Source organism: Lissotriton vulgaris, chromosome 12, assembly GCF_964263255.1.
Source record: "Lissotriton vulgaris chromosome 12, aLisVul1.2, whole genome shotgun sequence".
Classification (NCBI taxonomy): Eukaryota; Metazoa; Chordata; class Amphibia; order Caudata; family Salamandridae; genus Lissotriton; species Lissotriton vulgaris.
In genome coordinates this window covers 45,547,955-45,567,847 of record NC_141700.1, presented here as the reverse complement: position 1 = coordinate 45,567,847, position 19,893 = coordinate 45,547,955, and the positions used below count along the sequence as shown (strand labels likewise).

Below are 19,893 nucleotides of genomic sequence, written 5' to 3'. Positions count from 1 at the left end.
AGTGGCATAGAGTGGAGTAGCGTAGAGTGGAATGGCATAGAGCGCAGTATGCTGAAGTAGCACATAGTGGAGTTGAGTGTCGTAGAGTGGAGTGGTGTAGAGTGGCATAGAGTGGAGTAGCGTAGAGTGGAATGGCATAGAGTGCAGTAAGGTGAAGTAGCAAATAGTGGAGTTGAGTGTCGTAGAGTGGAGTGGTGTAGAGTGTCATAGAGTGGAGTAGCGTAGAGTGGAATGGCATAGAGCGCAGTAAGGTGAAGTAGCACATAGTGGAGTTGAGTGTCGTAGAGTGGAGTGGTGTAGAGTGGCATAGAGTGGAGTAGCGTAGAGTGGAATGGCATAGAGCGCAGTAAGCTGAAGTAGCACATAGTGGAGTTGAGTGTCGTAGAGTGAAGTGGTGTAGAGTGGCATAGAGTGGAGTAGCGTAGAGTGGAATGGCATAGAGCGCAGTAAGGTGAAGTAGCAAATAGTGGAGTTGAGTGTCGTAGAGTGGAGTGGTGTAGAGTGGCATAGAGTGGAGTAGCGTAGAGTGGAATGGCATAGAGTGCAGTAAGGTGAAGTAGCACATAGTGGAGTTGAGTGTCGTAGAGTGGAGTGGTGTAGAGTGGCATAGAGTGGAGTAGCGTAGAGTGGAATGGCATAGAGCGCAGTAAGCTGAAGTAGCACATAGTGGAGTTGAGTGTCGTAGAGTGGAGTGGCGTAGAGTGGCATAGAGTGGAGTAGCGTAGAGTGGAATGGCAAAGAGCGCAGTAAGCTGAAGTAGCACATAGTGGAGTTGAGTGTCGTAGAGTGGAGTGGTGTAGAGTGTCATAGAGTGGAGTAGCGTAGAGTGGAATGGCATAGAGCGCAGTAAGCTGAAGTAGCACATAGTGGAGTTGAGTGTCGTAGAGTGGAGTGGTGTAGAGTGTCATAGAGTGGAGTAGCGTAGAGTGGAATGGCATAGAGCGCAGTAAGCTGAAGTAGCACATAGTGGAGTTGAGTGTCGTAGAGTGGAGTGGTGTAGAGTGTCATAGAGTGGAGTAGCGTAGAGTGGAATGGCATAGAGTGCAGTAAGGTGAAGTAGCACATAGTGGAGTTAAGTGTCGTAGAGTGGATTGGTGTAGAGTGGCATAGAGTGGAGTAGCGTAGAGTGGAATGGCATAGAGCGCAGTAAGGTGAAGTAGCAAATAGTGGAGTTGAGTGTCGTAGAGTGGAGTGGTGTAGAGTGTTGTAGAGTGGAGTGGCGTAGAGTGGAGTAGAGTGGAGTGGCATAGTATGGCATGTCATAGAGCTGAGTGGCATAGAGTGGCTCTGAGTGCCGTAGAGTGGATTGTTGTAGAGTGATGTAAAGTGGAGTGGCGTACAGTGGGGTACAGTGGAGTTGCATAGTGTGGCATGTCATAGAGCTGACTGGCATAAAGTGGCTTAGAGTGCCGTAAAGTGAAGTAGCGTAGAGTGTCGGACACTATTGTGGTGTAGAGGGGCAGAGAGTTGAGTGGCAGCGAGTGGAGTGAAGTGTAGAGTGGAGTAACGTGGAGTGGCACAGAGTGGAGTTGAGTGGGGTGGAGTGAAGTAGCATAGAGTGGATTATCCTCGTGTATTTAAAGTGTGTCTGTAGGTTACAATAATTCTAAGTCAATAGCACCAATAAGAATGATATTTTCCTGTGATGTGCACTGAAATTAGAAATCAACTGCGAAGATAAACATTAGGGAGGAATCAATTCATAGGTGGCTCTGTGAAGAGAGTTGCTTTGATGTCCTTGAAAAAGTGCTCCTTTCCCAAAGATTCAGCTTTATTATTAGGCCAAGTGTGAATTTACAGTAGTACTCACATATTCCAAAGAAAGAGAGCAACTTCTCTCTACACTCTGAGCATGGAATATTCTTTACAACAGTTGCAAACCTGCGTGGGACAAATTCTCTTCTAGTAGTGGCACAGCCTGCCTTCTATGGCTGGGTGAATTTGCAACTGTTGTCCCTCACAAACTTCCTGTAACTTTCACAGGTTTCACGATATTCGTAGCTTGCAGTTTCTTGGAAGTGGGTTTTCACACTTAAAATTGTGACTTTCACACCTCTTTTAAATTGTTGTGAGAAAAAAGATTGCCAACTTCGATCCAGTTTCAAAGTTACTGCGAAACTGGTTTTAAAGATAACTCACTTGAAAAGGGTACATCCACTTTCAGCACCAACTAGAACGCAAAGGAAAATATTGGCAGTTTCTACAGGTAAATGATGCGAAGGCGTAAAACGTAGAAAACTCCGCAAACTAAGGCCAGCTCAATAATTGTCATCTAAACAAGACTTTGCTCATAAATTAACATTTCAAATGCAACTATATAATTACGCTGGTGCGTCAAAACACCTGAGTGTCATCCATTTTTGTGGCAGAAATGTGTTATTTTTCCTTAAAGCTTTCTGCTTCTCTTCACTGCCCATACACCAAACTATCATCCAAGATGGCTGCCACCTGTTTTTGATGCTGCAAAACATGGGTTACAAGCTATAAAAAGAGCAAAGGCAGGCTCCAGCCCAAATTACATCCATGTAATGCCATGATCTAATATTATGGAGTGTGATATATGTCTCTAATTGTGCTACAGTACAACTAAGGCACTTTAGGCACAGAAACCAGAAGGAAAGGAAAGACTGAGAGGATCACAAAGAGCAGGATAACTAATTAAGCGAATGAAGTTGAAGACTGTACCTCACAAGGAAAGAGCTATGATCAGCCGTATTTTTGAGTGTGGTTCAGCAGTTAGTTCCAGAGCTTGTTAGACAGGTGTGGAAAGGCCCTGCCACCCATTCCAGATCACCAAATTAGTGGAATGATGAAAGAGAACTTCGCAGCTAAAGCCAGCCTTCGAGTTGAGACATACTTGCATAAATTACATATCGTAGAGGGCCGCACGATGCCATGGTGAGCTCAATGCACCAGGCGAAAAGTTCATGATAATGTCCAATAGGCATCAAAGGGCATACTGGTAGCGACTGCGACTGTTCGTACAGGTCAATATGTTGGTATCTACCTTTGTAAACGGATGGGAGAACTAACACTCATCATCAAGTATGGACACCAAGTCATGCATAAAGGAGAAGGGATGACAATCAACCCAGTATTTTCACCTTTAACCTTGCATGTCCTAGCAAACCCTTGTCATTTTGTGGAACAAAGATGCAACATTACATGAAGACGTTAACCGCATCCTCGCCGTCATTGATGCAGACAGATAGTCCATACGTATTCAGATTGTGTGCACCTCGGGTCCCCTCAACATATCACTATTACTACAAATAAAGCGAGCAGACTCTGTATGTCACACTCGGCAAGGAATTCTGCAGAGTGCAATTATCCCAAATATGCTATCACCGTGAACTGACTTCACGCAGTTCTCATTAGAACACATTGGTCTCCGAACCTCAACACTCATTCGGTAGCTGAATTTCCACAAGCAACAGCAAGCAAGACTTCGACTACTTAATGGAGACAGCCTCAGAGCTATCCAAAGAATCTTCTTGACCCTTCCTATTTGAACCTGTAGTTTTGGTACTTCTTGGCTGCCACTGCTCCTTTCGGTCCCTTATTTAGATAACTTAGACGATAATTCACTCCTGATAACACGTTACCGTTTTAGAAATCACTGACTTCATCACCGACACATCCATCAAACACTCCAGTTGTGTTTTTTCTAGGTCAGCAGCTTGACAAGGCCTTAATATAGGAAAAAGCCAAAGGGACGGCTTTCCGAAGTCCTGGCCACACTGAACCCCAGGCATTAGATCATCTAAGGAATGAACTATAACAGGAAGCAACCTAGACCTAGTCTTCACTGCAATGCCCGCGTAACTCTTTTGAGGCTCGAGCCTTTGCTATTCTTGACCCAGAGTCCACACACCATGAATAACACAAACCCTCTACGCAAGCAAAGGCGCGTTTTCTAGAACCTCCAATTGGACACATATAAAGAAGCCTTTGGTACTCCTACATCCTGAGCATAACTTTGAGTAAACAACAACACGGTCTACACATAGAATGTTAACATCACTTGGAAAGCAAACATCATCTCCTGTGCCTCCTGAAGATGTGGTGCACCAAACTCTATCCTTCCAGGCCATGTAAGAATTCAGCAAAAAGACCAGAAGACAAGCCTTCTCCAGATAATCTTTCATGACCTGCAACAACATCAACCGCGTCTCACTAACTCTTCACGCCTGTACTTCATAGAGGTGACAGCATCTATCTTCATCATGCCACTTGTGTGCCACCAATAAACAGCCTGCTTGCTCCGTTAGCTGTGAGGCCCAACATCAAGAACATTTTCTCATCTACTCCATAGTTTTGTGCGCAACCTTGAATTGTTCCAGGTGTGATAGACGGTGCTTTGTAAATCCCTATCTAAGTTTGTGCTACAACAGCATCAATATGTAGGCATTTCAACGCCTCATCATGAATCCCACAACTTACTATTTTTACACACTTTCAGGGTTCACATTTTGAATTATTATTAATCTTTCTCACAAAAACAAATAAGCGAATCCCCCCTCTGCCGCTAGAAAAAAAATATGCAGGTTATAAACTGTGTGTAATGTATTCCTTGTAAATAAAGTATAAATCATTGTCCTCAGAATATGAGATTATTATAATCCTTTTATAGATACATTTTGACTATCAGCACTTTTGTGAATAGACATTTCTAACCACTATTATTTTTGGAAGACAATGCTTGAGCCTTGTTTCCACCTGGCTTTACCTATTTTAAGGCACACCCAGTTGCGGCTGCTACTGAACAGAGGTGGTGTGTAGGAGAAGGGGAAATAAAAAACATAAACCCTTTTACCTTAGTACGGCTGTCCGTCACCTCTCTTCCGATCTCTTCTCTTCTCCGGCAGCAGGAAGCACACAGGCTTCCAGAATCCCCTAGCCAATCACAACGCTGTGTTACAGCAGCATTGTGATTGGTCTGAGTGCCGTCGTTCGGCGCTCAGACACGGGCTGGGAGGCTGTGCATTTTCTCCACCCAGGCTGTGCGATACAGTCTTGTGGAGAACATGCTAAGTGCGCATGACTGTTTGGCCGGCCCAAGTGCCTACCACTCCTCCCCAGATCTGAACAGCACAACCCACTGAGCCTGAATGTAAAATAAAATGCTAATCACGTTAGGTCATTATCATTTTATTTTTGAACTGCTCAGTGAGCAGTGGGGCGACACGCCTCTGCCTTCGCGCAGGAGCAGCTGCTGGGCACACCCAGTGCTTTAAACGAACAGTTGTGCCAGGTAGGGAGTACCTACACTTATTTAATGTGAAAGGCAATAAGTAGCAAAAACATACTCTGAAATACTGAGTACCTGAACCTCTGTACTTCCACTTTAAGCATGGGTTACAACCTTTGAACATATAACTCAACAAGCATCCTGGGCTCACAGACAGGCCGACTATACCATGATGTAAGACTCAAAATGTTCTAATGTGGAAACTAGTTGAAACACAGGAAATATGAATGACAAACTCAGGAAGTGAAACCGGGATTTCGTTTTTGCATAATGCTATAATTGCGCCATTTGGGGAAAATTGAGAGTTTCGGCAGCTAACAAGGCGGTCACAGCGAAGTTGCTCGTTGTTGAGTTTCCTGCCAGGGTGTAAGGTTTTTTCACCAATGTGGCGGTGGGCCCGATTCACAGAACTAACTTAAGACAAAATCCTAATCTTACTGCTTTTGGTATTCACTGAAGGCATTTAGAAGTAGTAAAGTTAGGATTTTGTCTTAAGTTTGACTTAAGACAGATTTAGGACAGACTTAAGACAAAATCCTAACTTTACTACTACTAAATGCCTTCTGTGAATACCAAAAGTAGTAATTTCAGGATTTTGTCTTAAGTTAGTTCTGTGAATCGGGCTTGGTGTCTCTTATTAGAGAAGTCACTTTGGCAAGTAAAGCTCTGGCGAACATTCAAACGAAAGAGGTCGATGATGGTGGAATGTTCACCACCAAATAATCGGGTATATGTACCGCCAAAGCCAGGGTACATTGTCAATGGCCACATATCTGGTCAGGCTAACATCTTGTTTCTGTCCCAGAATGCTAAGGAGACCATTGTTTGTTTTCTATGAAAGTCCAGAGCACTTCAGATTTTTTTCAGAGTTCATACAAATGGATCAGCAGTTGGATAATTCTAAACCAATACAATCAATCAATCAATCAAGACATTTGTAAAGCACGCTACATACCCGTGAGGGTCTCAAGGCGCTGCAGAATCAAAGAAGCCGACTGAAGACATATTGGCTACACTAAATGGGTTGGGTATACCACTGGATGTACAGCTATGTAATCCATTGTTTTTGCCAATTTTCCAGACAATGCAGTCTTCTTTATCATGCCATTACTTTAAAAATCTATTTAATAATTTCTGTTATCATGTATTTTCAACTCGTCTCTAAATTTCGCAACAGCAGACCTAGGAGTGCACTCCAGGATACGGTGTGTTTTATGATTCTTGTAATGAAAATTCCAAGCTTGGTGAATTAAAAAGTGTTGCTTGTAGTACATATGCTTATTTCTCCTACGCAGGTGCCCTGCCAGCTCATTAGATTGTTACTCATAAAATAGAGGTTCTGGTTGCTGTTGCAGGGCACATGCGCTCCTCATGGTATGGGTAGAGACTATCAAAGGCAGAATATCGAAGGATCACAATATCGCGATGCTTGTCCTTACTTCAGAACCACTTGGATGACAAGAACTGGGCCCTATGCCCAGCTCTTGATAATGCTTATAAAAACACACCCACTTGAGTTTCACCTGTACCAAGCATCACGGCTTCATTTCTTTTGGATTCTCAGTTTGTTCTAATTTCTGGCTATGGACTTGTTTATGTTGCTACATATGTCCTAGTTCCGAGGACAAGAAAATATGGGATCCACCAGTTTAAAAAACCAAAAGAATCACCACCAAAGCAGGGAACACTTTTTTTCACGCCTGGAATCAAAACAGAAAACTCTATACCTGGATTGATAGAGGTCAACAGTTTTTTGTTTTTTTGGGGGAGTTTTTTATAGCGCGAAGTAGACTCGAAGGTTTCTGAGCGCTTTACATGAGCACCAGTTACTTAACAGACGGACACATTCATTTTTAGACACGGGGAAATTAAGTGATTTGCCCAGATTCATAGGATGTTGAGCATCTCAGCCGAGACTCAAACCCGGTTCGAGGTTGACCGCCTAGCTGTTAGGCCACATCCTCTCCCCAACAGTTGATGACCACAAATTAATCTTCCATGACTATGTCTCTCAAGAGAGAGGTCACAGATGTGATCATTAGGAAACACTGTGACCTGTGACCACTTTTCCTTTTTTTTTTAATGTGGCTCTATATGATCATCACCAGATTTAAAAAAAACAGACTATCACAGTTGGCTAATGCCAACAATACTAACTTTGAATCAAGACAATCAATTTCACAACTCAAAAGACTTCACACACTGTTACTTTCTGTTATTGTTAGGTTTTAATTTCCTACATTCAGTTTACATCCCTGCATGGCACCACGCTGCATTTTGTTTAGTTTCCTCACGACTGAGTACAATTGCGGAACCACATTTTTATTGACTTTCAGAAATGAGACTTCCCTTTATGCCCAATATCGAAACATAAGATGATTATTCTTTTAAAGTCAGGTATTCTGAAAAATGAGGACCATGCAGATTTGTGTCAGACTGTACTGCAGATTCTTCTAGTGATCAGTGTTTATTTGCTTATCATGGATAGTGGCTCATTACTGTTGTGCTTTGCAAATGCTTGCCAAATTTGACCGCCCATGCGCTTAAGAATGCGTCCATCATCATTATCATATCTTCCCTCAGACTACGATTCATGGAACGGTTGTTTCCCAATTGCCAGAATACTGAAATAATTCAATGCCTTTGATCCGAAATGCGCAATACTATCTGAGACTCTTGGGAGGCAATTCTATACTCCGGAATAGGATTTCAGAATTTTCCCACAGCCATTGGAGACTTGAGCATGGAATTGCTCTGTTGACAGCATCACGTAAGATACATTGAGCTTAGTGTTTAATATGTAAAAATATAATGGCCAGGGCCCATGTCAGGAGACCCCTGCTGCTTGCGCCACCCATTGCTCCGGCCAACGCTCCCTATCAATGGTACCAACACAACTACTAACGACCACACTCCTACAAGTGTGATAATTCAGACTTTTCCAGGCCCAAAAGATATAAGAATGGCTTGGGTGGTAGGTATTAGTCAATTCTAATGTATGTTTTATTAATAAACAACTCTTGTGGTGCATAGCTCTAAATTAGACAGATAGCACCACCATGTGGCAGACCGTCTTAAGTGCCAATGCTGAAAATTTAGTGCGGGTGCTGAGCACCGGAAACCACCGGCTCAAATTAAGCACTGATGTAGCTCCTATGAGTTTGACCGCATTACTCTTATCCACAACACTCTCCAGTGACTTCCCATTGAAGTCAGGAGGTATTTACCAAATAACTGCTCTAGTGTACAATCCTCCTCATCCTGCAGTCTCCAATTTTCTGACTCAGAATTAGACATCTCAAGGAATGTCGATTCAAAGCTCCAATACTCTTGTCTTGGAGCCTCCTGCATTCAGTCTTTTTCTGGTAGTGTGCTCAAGATATGGATTACTTCTCGACGTCTCGACTCTGCAGAACAGCACATCTTGCCATGTCTTCGAAACGCAACTAATCACCAATGTGACTCTGGGCAATAGCTCGCTTAATCTTCCCGACGGCCCCCAGCGCCGGGACACCTCTCCGGAGGTAGCTGCGCGCTTTACAAATGCTGGTAATTCATTTCATTTCATGTCTTCTGTGGAACCAACATCTATAAGTCTAAGTAGCTAAACAGTCTATCGCCTTTTCCTGGTGCTGAGAGCCCCGTATCGGCTCTTACTCATTTAGGGTGGAGACTTATATTAGCTATAGTCTTTATTATATTTACTGAAGTATTATATCTCATTCATAGTGTTTAACATATTTAGGTGGTTATATAAATCTTTTTGTTTAATTGTTCCCCTATATATTTACCTAGCTACCTCCTTGATTCATATTTTATGTCTTTATATTCTTTATGGTTTTCTCACAATATGGCTCTTGCAAAATGGCCCTTTTAGTAACATTTAACCGCATTGCTGCTGCGGTCATTTTTGCGCTGTGCGGCTGTTTTCGCAAAACCGCGTTACATGACGAGCTCAGCTCGTCATCCGCACACGCCACCCGTGGCTGATGACGAGCTGAGCTCGTCATCAGCATCGAAGGGGTTAACTGCCTTTTTATTAATTTGGATTCTTTTTAGAGGTTGGCATGAAAACAGCATCCACCAGAACTTGACGGAAGCTGAGTCCCTCATCCTCTCAGTTTTCCTACCTCTTTTAAAGGTGGGGTAGCTCTGTGTTTCTGAGAGCAGAGTCATATCCGGCTCTCCCACCAGAGACATCTTTACTGATGGTATACTGCCAAATGTTATGCCGTCAGAAGGTGTGCCCCATTTAGACAGTCTTTCCACACCATGTTAGCCCTTTTTTTCAGGTCTGGCATTGGCCAAGTCTTTTGATTTTACTAAATATGTATAATAATTATTTGCAGGGGTTTTTAGATAGCCCTCTTCATCCATAGGTCTGGACAGCAAAATAGAAAACAATCCCCCCCTGTGTGTCAGGGATGCCGATTTCTTGTTTCCCAAAAGCAAAAATATACTTTGGGGGCTTGTATATGGAAAGGGAAAAATACTGACTGGCCCACCATGGCATGGCAGACAGTCAGGCATTGCATATTTTCAGTAAAAACCCTCCTGCTCTGTTGTCGGGAGCTCTTTGACGTATAAACCCTCCAGCACTCTTACAAATTAACAATTTGAATCTTTTATCGGTAGTTGTCATGCTACGAATGCTGTGTGAAGCACTTTGGGCTAGGTTCCTTATCCAAACTATATAAAACTACAAAAATAAGTTAATAAAATAGAGTAAGTTGAGTGATTTGATCTTCTAGCTAATCAAGATAGGCCACTTTAAAAGTATGCATTTGAACTCTTAGCTAAGTCTCTCAAACTACCCAGTTCTGAGTAGGCAATTAATTAGAAATGTACTTCATTACTGTCACTAGTGTCCCATTGCTTTTTGGTTTGCATAGCATATACTGTCAAACAGTGGAAAAGATTTAAAACATTTCCACAATCTTGCGTTGTGAAAATCACAAGTCAATATGAGAATCATTGTCAATACTAGAATCTAAATGTAAACTATTTTGTTAGTGATGAAATAGGTTTCACTATTTAAGACTGATAATGAGATTTAAAAGAGTTCAGAATTGACACTGGATTTTAGATTCATATAATCTGATTCTTCTTAAATCTGTTTAGGAATGGAAGTTAAGTTATGTTCCTACTGGAAATAATCTCTAAATGTGTTGTTTGTCAGAATATGGTATTCAGAAATATTGTCGGAAATAAATATTGTGTACTAAACATTGTTTACAAAAATATAATTTCATCAGTTGTAGATTTAGATTTTCTGCTATTAGCTCCAATGGGGAGATATTTTTGTAAACAAAGTTTAGGACATGTTATTTTAGTTAGCACCTTGGCTGAGGCGGCTATTCTGCCGCAGCGCTAAGGGGATGGGGGGAGGGGGGGAGGGGGAGGCGCGCGGCACGCACATGTTGCGACGGAACCGCTCCGTCACGGCTCCGCCCGCTCAATGGAACGCCCAGCGCAACGCAGGCGCGCCGAGCGGGCTATGACGGAACCGCTCCGTCATCAGCACAGCGCCACCGCGGCTGATAATGGAGCGGTTCCGTCATCAGCACAGAAAGAGTTATAAGATATTTAGACCACGAGTTGCTGGTTCCATACTGATCTGACCATCAACATAACATGTCATCAACATCCTTGATGAAAGTTGGCAACACTGGCAGTGTGGGCCATTTCTCTTAGTAAAAGATTGGCCCCATGCACTTGTCGATTTTTAAAATCATGTACTAATGGTAAGTATTAATTTTAAAATAGTGATTGTGCTATGCAAAGAGTTTAGTATTTTAATGGATGTTATTACTTTTTTAGCATTTTACTTATAACATTTCTATTTCTATAACTAAAACCTACATTGCAGAAAAGCGTCAAGTAAATTTTTTTAATTCAGCTAGGTGGTGGAATTTTACAACACCTATTCTTAAGAGCAGTGAAATTTGAGTTGTCTATAATGTCACTCAGAACCCAAGGTGAAAAACAAACCTGTTATTCACTTTTTAATCATTTATAATTGTATGTTATGTATAGTCCCTGTAATGGTCTCCCACTGCGTCAACAGCTATATAAGAGGTGAGGGGCTAATGGAGGAGCCAAACGTAACATGGTCTCTCCTCTCTGTCCCAAATGTTAAAGAAATACCTGTCTGTCCCCCACTGAACCCCTCCCTTGCCTCCCCTCTCTCTTCTCAAAACTGTACTCTCTGCAGCATAGTTGAAAGCCAGTGCTGCTCTGATAGGCTCACAAAGAGTCTAGTCAGAGCTGCCTAGAATTCCAATATTAAGTACTTTTATTATTAACAATGTTTGTTTCCCACTGTTGGTCCATCATTGCAGTGAATGACCAGATTTAGAATCTAATATCCACGTTAGTAGCACACGGTGACAGCCAGAGATAACAATGACTGTATTTTCAATATATAATTTGCTAATTCATGTTTTTCTTATTGGTATCTTACAGATAAGATGATGGTGGTATTGGCACTGGTGGTTTTAATTCAGGTGATAACATATACCAATGGACACTGTTTCACAGACTTTGTTTGTGTTGAGAAGTTGAACTTAAATAACATGGGCAAAAACTGCACAATTTTGGATTGGTCAGAATTTGACAGATGTCTAAACACTTCAGAATTAATCCTTAGCAATAATAACATCATACAAATTGAAGGTTACCACAAAACGAACCCCACAAAACTCTCACATCTCGATTTGTCCTTTAATAAACTGAAACATCTGCCAAAAGAGTTTTTGTTCCAGGCCAAAGAGCTGACGAAACTCAACCTCATGAACAACTATCTTTTAGATCTGCCAGAAGATTTTTTTAATGCTTCGACTAAACTTCAGATCTTACATCTGGAAGGAAATCCAATATCATCTGTCCCCAATACCATCATCAAAACCAACTTGGCCAACTTGACAGTGGATTGCAGATGTGACGTAACAAAGAGCGTTGTGGAATTATTTTCACAGTCTTGTCAAAGTGCCGCGTTTAATGAGTGCAAGAAAGGTTCATTCTACTGCAAGTCAACAAACGACTGGCTCGATATCAATAATTTCTACACAGAGAACTGTCACTCCCCAAGGTTTCTTGCAGCTTACATCTCTATACCCCTTGTGATAGTGGGGATCATTGCTGTGGTTGTTATCATTGTTGTTGTAAGGAAGAAGCGAAAGTTAACAACGTTTGAAGACAAATCAGACCTCAATGCGTCTCAGGCTCAAGCTCAGCCCAGATATACAAGCAGAAATGTGGAAAACCTCCCAAAAGAAGGTTCAAGCAACTCCAAAGCCCCGAGTAAGCCATATGAAAATGTTTTTATTGGCCAGCTCCACCCTCCTCCTACAGGGCAGTATGAATGCCTCGACAGATCCCAACCAGACATGAGGTAAGGAACATGGATGTAGGTTTTCATACCCACCTTTTTTGAAATGTCATAGGTCCTGCCAGCTCAAATGCCAATATACCTAAATTGTAACTTCAATAGCATAAAGATATTTTTAATATTCTGTGCCACTCACATTCAAGTTTGTCTTGTTTGCAATATATTTTAGCACAATGTGGTCATTGCAGATATGTCCAATGTTTTTCTCCTGAGTGCGTCTCGCAGATATATATATATATATATATATATATATATATATATATATATATATATATATCACTGCTCCCAGGTTTCGTCAGATCCTCCTCATCTAATAAAGAATCAGCACTCACAGGAGGGGTTTACTAACCAAGTTTAAGGGGTTTTGCCTGCGATTGAGATATATATATATATATATATATATATATATATATATATATATATATATATATATATATACCTTGATGATGTATTGCAGCTGGATCTCCATTACAAAACAAATGGGTCTTTAGGCTGCAGAGGAATGACTGCTGAGCAGAGTTTTCCCTTTTACAACTCTGGGCTGCTTTTAACTGTCAGTCTTAAAAAACCATAGGTCTATAACTATTATAACTATTTACCACTGTTGAAAGCCTCAACCAGGGAGTTCTCTTGTAAGCAGGGGTCAAACCGCACTGAGAATAATCAATAATTGTTTCCCACTGCAGGATCCCATTTTAACTCTCATTATTTAAAAATATTTTATATCTGGGAGTTTAAAAAAATGTTTACAAAGTTTCAAACCATATGAATTGCAACTTCACACACCCCTAGGCTACACCCAAAAACTTAAGATACTTGTTATTAGAAACAAGGCATATAAGAACATTAGAATGGCTTGGATCAAATTAACAGTCTCATATGGCAGAGAGAGAACAGTGGCAGGTCCATCATTGCAGCATTGATTTTTTTGCTTTTCCCAGTTTAGAACACTCTGCTTTCAGTGAGTGTTATGTTGTATTAGCCAAATAGCCCTTCGGCTCAGTTTATTCCAGTCACAAACTTTTTTTTCCCCTTTACAGGCCTTCCTGGGCCAGTGGTTGATTTGAGCCGGTGCTTTCCGGTACTCATCACCGGCACTCAATTGGTTTCCGGTGCTCCGCACCTCATTGTCAATACCATATTTAGAATAGCCTACCACAAGGTAGTGCTCCTCATCTAATGTAGAGATGAGCAGAACAACAGTTTTTTAGGAATACAATTTACATTAAAATTGCTCATACCTGCCTCCCCAGCCATTCCTTTAGCTTTAGGGACCTCGAATAATCTTTGCTGTCACTTTCACATGCGTAAGAGATGGTTACTAGTTGTTTTGGCAGCTATAACCGGAGCGATGGGTGGTGCAGGCTGCAGTGGCCTCCTGGTCAGAGCCCTGACACTTAATAGTTTACAAATTAAGCACTGCCTCCCCCTATAAATCAGGTTTAGAATTCAAGCGAGGGTCTGTAATGACAGATGAAGCTCTAGACAGAAGAGCTATCTATAGGGGACCAGATACGGTGTGCAGCCATAAGAGCCTGTCCCTGTTCCTGCTAGCAAAGCGTTGTCGTCAAATATATATCATGATAGCAAGCCCCGCTCAAAACATAAGCTGCCAAAGGCTTCTTTACATATTCATATCACAGGTTAGGAGCTTGGGGGAAAGTAAAAACAAGGCAGTAGGATTTTTTATTATTGTATTACATAAGGCAGGAAGGTTCCTCCGCCCTTAGTTTCAAGTTTCAGAGCTCTAAGATACACCACAAAATACAGATGTAGCTCCCAACAAAGAACGTACAAGAGAAATCTGCAACTAGATTAATGTGTTACAAACGTGTTGTCTGTACAGCGCTGAAGTTCATCCAAGGCTTCCGTTACCGCAGTCGCTGTACTGCAGCTGGCAAGAAAGCTGACCTGCGTAGGCTGTAAAAGATTATATTGATCAACATACCTGGACAGCTAGTTAAAAAAGCATGTTTTAGTAATATAGCTAGATAAAGGAGCTGTGAGATTTACTGTAATTTTCTGGATTTTCAGGATCTATAGATGTTTTCAGAAGCGCAATACTGTAGACTTGGTTTATTTCACCTGAAATAATGCAACACAAAAAGGAAGCATTTCTAATGGACATCCCACTCCTATGTTCAATCAGCAAAAGATCACTATGGAACTTGTAGGTAGTGTCCACTGTAGAGCCTGATAGTTTGCTGCCCTTTAGCATTGCATGGAAGTCACCACTAGAAGTAGTCTATTGCTCTGTTCTTGATGTCTGTAGTGTGTACTACTCTTCAAGATATATATTGTTGGGAGGATCAGGCACACCGAATGCAAGGCAATAAAAAGTGACTTATCTTTAAGTACAGTTCTCCAGCATTGGCATCTTTCCTAGGCTCACATGTTTAAATTATTCCCCTTCATCATGTTAGGAATTCTTTCCAACCTGACAACAGAAAATTATTCAAGCTGTGAATCTATGAAAGATCTAATGCTGGAGAATCATTTTTAGCTGATCTTTCATGGCGCGGGAGAGGGTGCTGTAGGGTTTGTATGAAGCATGCATATTCATAGTGAGTCTTTGCATTTCCCATATGCCCCTCTTGTACTTATACTTCTGTCTGTTTTCTCCACTGTCTACAATAGAAGCAAAAGTGTTGAAGAAGACTATTATATGCAGTGTGATACCAACGAAGGCAACCATCCTATTTACGGAAATACAGAGCAGATGTACTACAATTATTCAGGCCCGCAAAATCAGCCAGACGATGATGTCTACATTATGCCTGACACCTAATCCTGGCAAAACTTTCAAGCAGAAACTCTGACTCTTATAGTCCGCATCAATGAGGAATTCCAGTTTGCCAATACTCAGCTCTTTTCTTTACTGGAAACTTGGAGGAACCTCCAATGACTGTATTCAGTTTATCTCACAACTGACCAAAAATGGTGCAGATCTGTCAACGGGTGAGAAGTATTGGTTATATCGCCTTCATTCTGTTCTCAAGCCTATACAGTCAAAACAATTGATGTTTTTTGTCACTTCTGGGACAACTTGAATTATGAAAACAAGTCGAGGTCTTTGAAACAGCAATCTTCTGTAGGAAATTTATGACAGTAGTATATTGGTGATTCCGAAAAGATCGGCTTCTGCAGTGATGACGAGGAGGACATGTGGTATGGCCCAAGTTTAGGATATAATGCTTTTGCCCAATCATTTAAGTCTTTGCTGTATAGCTAAATACTCAGTGTTATCCGGGGAAACAACTTCCCCGCTTTGTGCCACATTGTCTCAACACTAGGGTGCTCAGGAGATCCAGCGGATATGTAAATTTATGAATCAATGATCAAGGCCTTCCATACAGAACCAGATAATCTACATGGCAATAAAAACATCTAATAAAAATCAATCCAATTTAAATGGACATCTGTGGATCTACTGGACCAGCTTTAGTTTGAGTTTTAGGCCCTTTTCAAGCCTCAAACCACTGTAGAAAATTGTGTTAACTTTTAGGGAACTAAACTATTTAGGCAAACTCTGCTTTAGAGGTTAAAACAGCTTGTCACGCACAGTGGTGTGTATAAAGCTAACTGAAAAAAGAGCAATTAGGGAAAACATGCAAAGCTTTCAATATTGGAAGGGGAGATTGCTTACAGTTATCTCCAATGGGAGTCATTAAAAGCTGAACAACAATGTTTCCATTTCGTTTTTTGCAACTAGTCTTCTCTCCACACTCACCCTGTTTTCATTTACCATCCACTGCCTATGGCATTATGAACTGGTTGTTGCAACTTTTGTGCAGAATTTGTGTTTGAGATGCAAGACTAAATAAATAAAAATGATAAAACCAAACACCCAACGAGAAGTTTTAATCTACTGCATTGTTCAGAAAGTGAAAGCTCTTCTGTGCCCTCAAGATATCCCCATCTCATGATATCCCCATCTCATGACATCCCCCACTCATGATATCCCCCTCTCATGATATCCCCACTCATGATATCCCCATCTCATGATATCTCCATCTCAGGATATCCCCATCTCAAGATATCCCACTTCACGATATCCCCATCTCATGATATCCCATCTCAAGATATCCCCACTCATGATATCCCCATCTCATGATATCCTCATCTCAAGATATCCCCACTCACGATATCCCCATCTCAAGATATCCCCATCTCATGATATCCCATCTCAAGATATCCCCTTCTCATGATATCCCCATCTCATATCCCCATCTCATGATATCCCTATCTCAAGAGATCCCCCTCTCATGATATCCCATCTCAAGATATCCCCCTCTCATGATATCCCCACTCATGATATCCCCATCTCAAGATATCCCCTTCTCATGATATCCCCATCTCATGATATCCCCATCTCAGGATATCCCTATCTCAAGATATCCCTCTCCCATGATATCCCCAACTCAAGATATCCCTGTCTCATGATATCCCCAGCACACCGCACCACCATGGCCCATGTTTGTTCCACCCCTTTGTCATCTGATATTAGTCCTTTCAAAGTACAGAAAAGGTACAAATGCTTCTATGAATTGTGAACTAGTAAGTTTCCAATTCTCTAATAGGATCATTCTTGACCTGGATACCAATCACAGGGATACACCGTTTTCCTGAGAGAGGCGAAACGCCATTGGTTGCAATAGACTTTAATCTTACATATGGTTTGATACAACCTAGAGGGTGATGTGATAGTTGAGAAATGTGCAGTGAGTGTTGGTTTGGCAAATATGGGGCCTGAGAAGTGGTCAGATGTAAGATGAAGTGGTGGAATTCTGTGATGTTGTAGTGTGGTGTGGCGATGCGTTCTTAACAGTAAGGTGGTAAGTTGTCATAGGGAGAAGGTATGTATAGAGGTTTGTTTTCAAGCAGTATGACTTGGCATTGTATGAGGCAATGTTCTATTTTGTAATGGCTTCGATGAGATGTGTTGCGCTATAGTCTTCGATATAGAGTGGCCTCATGCAGTGTGACGACATATGAATTGTGTTGTGTGGGATATAGTGAGAGGCTTGCTGTGACGTGGTGGCTTGTGATGTATGGAAGAGGAAAGGTGGCATTGTCAGTGATCCTGTGGTTAATGGGTATGTGTGACATCAAATGCAGCACTTTGTGTTACATAGTGGTTATAGCCACATAGGTGGTATATTCTGGAAGCTGCCCAGAGTTGGGTGTTTAAGGGTTGTTTGTTGTTGGTTCGATAGAGTTTTGAGCAATTATTTTGAGAAAGTATGGTGTTGTATGTGGTGACAGTGAATTGCGCTGGTGTACGGTGGGACGTGTTGAGATGTTTTTTTTTGTCTTTGACAAACTGCGACGTCTCGCTTGCAATAGTCTGATGTGATGTAGTGTGAAGAAATCTGGTCAGGAAGACGATATGGCACTTATGAGAGGAGAACGCAGAAGTAGAAAAACAGTAAGAGCGGGAGAGTGAGGGCACGGAAGGAAAAGAGAGCGTATGTATGATGACAAATAGGAGAGACGGGACTAACAAGGGAGTGCGGAGAGAGACAAGACTTGAGGAAGAGAGAGAATTGGCAGAGCTTATCTTAGTGTGAGGAGAAGTGAGATAAAGGAGGAAAGGAGAATAAAAGGAGAGAGGAGGTGAGTGAAGCAGAAGGGGAGAGAGCGAAAGGCTGAAGGGGGAGGTATCGGTCAGGACAGAAAAGAAGGTGTAAAGAAGATAGAAACAAGGTGAAGGGGAAAAGGAAAGAGAAAAGGGGATACGAAAGGATGGTATGAAAGGGGAAGGCATAAGGAGGTGAGAGGAGAGTGGAAATTGGGAGCAGAGGAGAAAGTAGGGAGTGGGAGGATGGACCGGGTGGAGGGAAGAAGGAGACGAAAGAGAGTGGCGGTTAATGGGGTGGAATTAGAAGGAAGTAGGAGATGAGAGATAGGAGACAAAGGGGACAAAGATGAGTTGGGGAAGAGATAAGAGGTGAGGCAGCAGATGAGGTGGTTAAAAGAGAGGAGAAGATAGACTGAAGGAGGAGGGTGCGGAAGAGTAGAGAAGATGGAGAAAAGGATACATGAGTATTAAGATACAAGCGGACGGATAGAAGAACAGAGGTGAATAATGTGAGAAAAGATGAAGGAAGAGGAAGCAGAGAGTGAATCTCATGGAGTGGTACCCTGTCTTATATCAAGAGCTGCTGGTGTGATGCAATGAGGCGTGGATGCCTGGATGTTGTCTAGTGTAGCAATGTGTGACTGGTGATTTGTGGTGCGAGAGGATTTGTGATGGGTGGTAGAGTGACGTCCTGTTACGTGGCGTGGAAAAGGTGTTGAAGAATGTGAATGGTGCAAATAATGTCGGTCGGCTTGTGTGAATGTATGGGTAGTGTTCTATCCATGTCCAATGTACGCAAAACAATGTAAATGTAAATTGGTACTTGTATAGCGCACTACTCACCCGCAAGGGTCTCAAGGCGCTTGTACGAATACCGCTGTGGAACCCTTCCTGGTTTTCCCTGTGAGGTGTCCACTCCTGGGCACCCCCAGGGTGAAGGCCAGGCATCCTTAGTGTTGTGGGGGCCGTTGTGGAGATTAAGCAAGCTTTTGCCCAGAGTTGCAGAGTGGGACTCCATGATTGGAATTGGCACCGAGGCGAGAATTATCAGGTCCGAGGAATTTTGAGCCCAAGACCCGCCGAGGCGGGGAATTGAACCCTGGTCCCGGGCTAGACCTCTGCATCAGGGTCTGCCGCTCTAACCATTGAGCCACACTTCTTGACAATGCGTTTGTAACTGTGTAGACATAAGCAATAAAATATTTCAGCCAGTATTTGTCTGTACTACTTGAATTAATTAATGAATTACAAGTAATCTTTTGACAAATTAAAGTGCTTTACAATAGATATAAATGTAATATAATGTTCTATATATTTGTAAATAAACAGTACAAATCCCATATGTAACCACTTTGCTCCACACTTTAATTAAAGCAGTCCTGAGTTTGCTCATTTTCTAAACCTCACAGTGCTCCACAGCCTCAGCTTTGCTCGTTCTGCTTTCTTGCTCGATACAAGTGTCTGCCTGGAGCCTTCTCATAGCAGCAGGATCTGGAGAGGCCTGCAGTAGCAGAGCTCTAAGGATGCTCCTGGCTAGGGGTGATAGGTTTACACAGAGCTGTTTTTCAGGCCACGCTGCTTTGCATTCGGGTATCATTACCTTCTGTTGTCACATTCTGAAATACAAACTCTGGTGTCAAGCAGTCTGAATGGGTCTTGGCATGCAGGCCC

At 42.0% G+C, this 19,893-nt stretch overlaps 1 protein-coding gene across 2 annotated transcripts in view; it reads left to right on the top strand.

Moving 5' to 3' along the window:
• The window catches only part of LRRC25 (leucine rich repeat containing 25), a 29,842-nt gene extending 13,357 nt beyond the window's left edge, over nucleotides 1-16,485 (top strand). For both annotated transcript variants that reach the window (XM_086947010.1, XM_086947011.1), the window contains exons 2-3: nucleotides 11,717-12,644; nucleotides 15,279-16,485. In XM_086947010.1, coding sequence (XP_086803136.1) covers nucleotides 11,717-12,644; nucleotides 15,279-15,429 — 1,079 coding nt within the window. In that variant the 3' untranslated portion in view covers nucleotides 15,430-16,485. The remainder of the gene's footprint in view (nucleotides 1-11,716; nucleotides 12,645-15,278) is intronic.
• The last annotated feature ends 3,408 nt before the right edge of the window (nucleotides 16,486-19,893 follow it).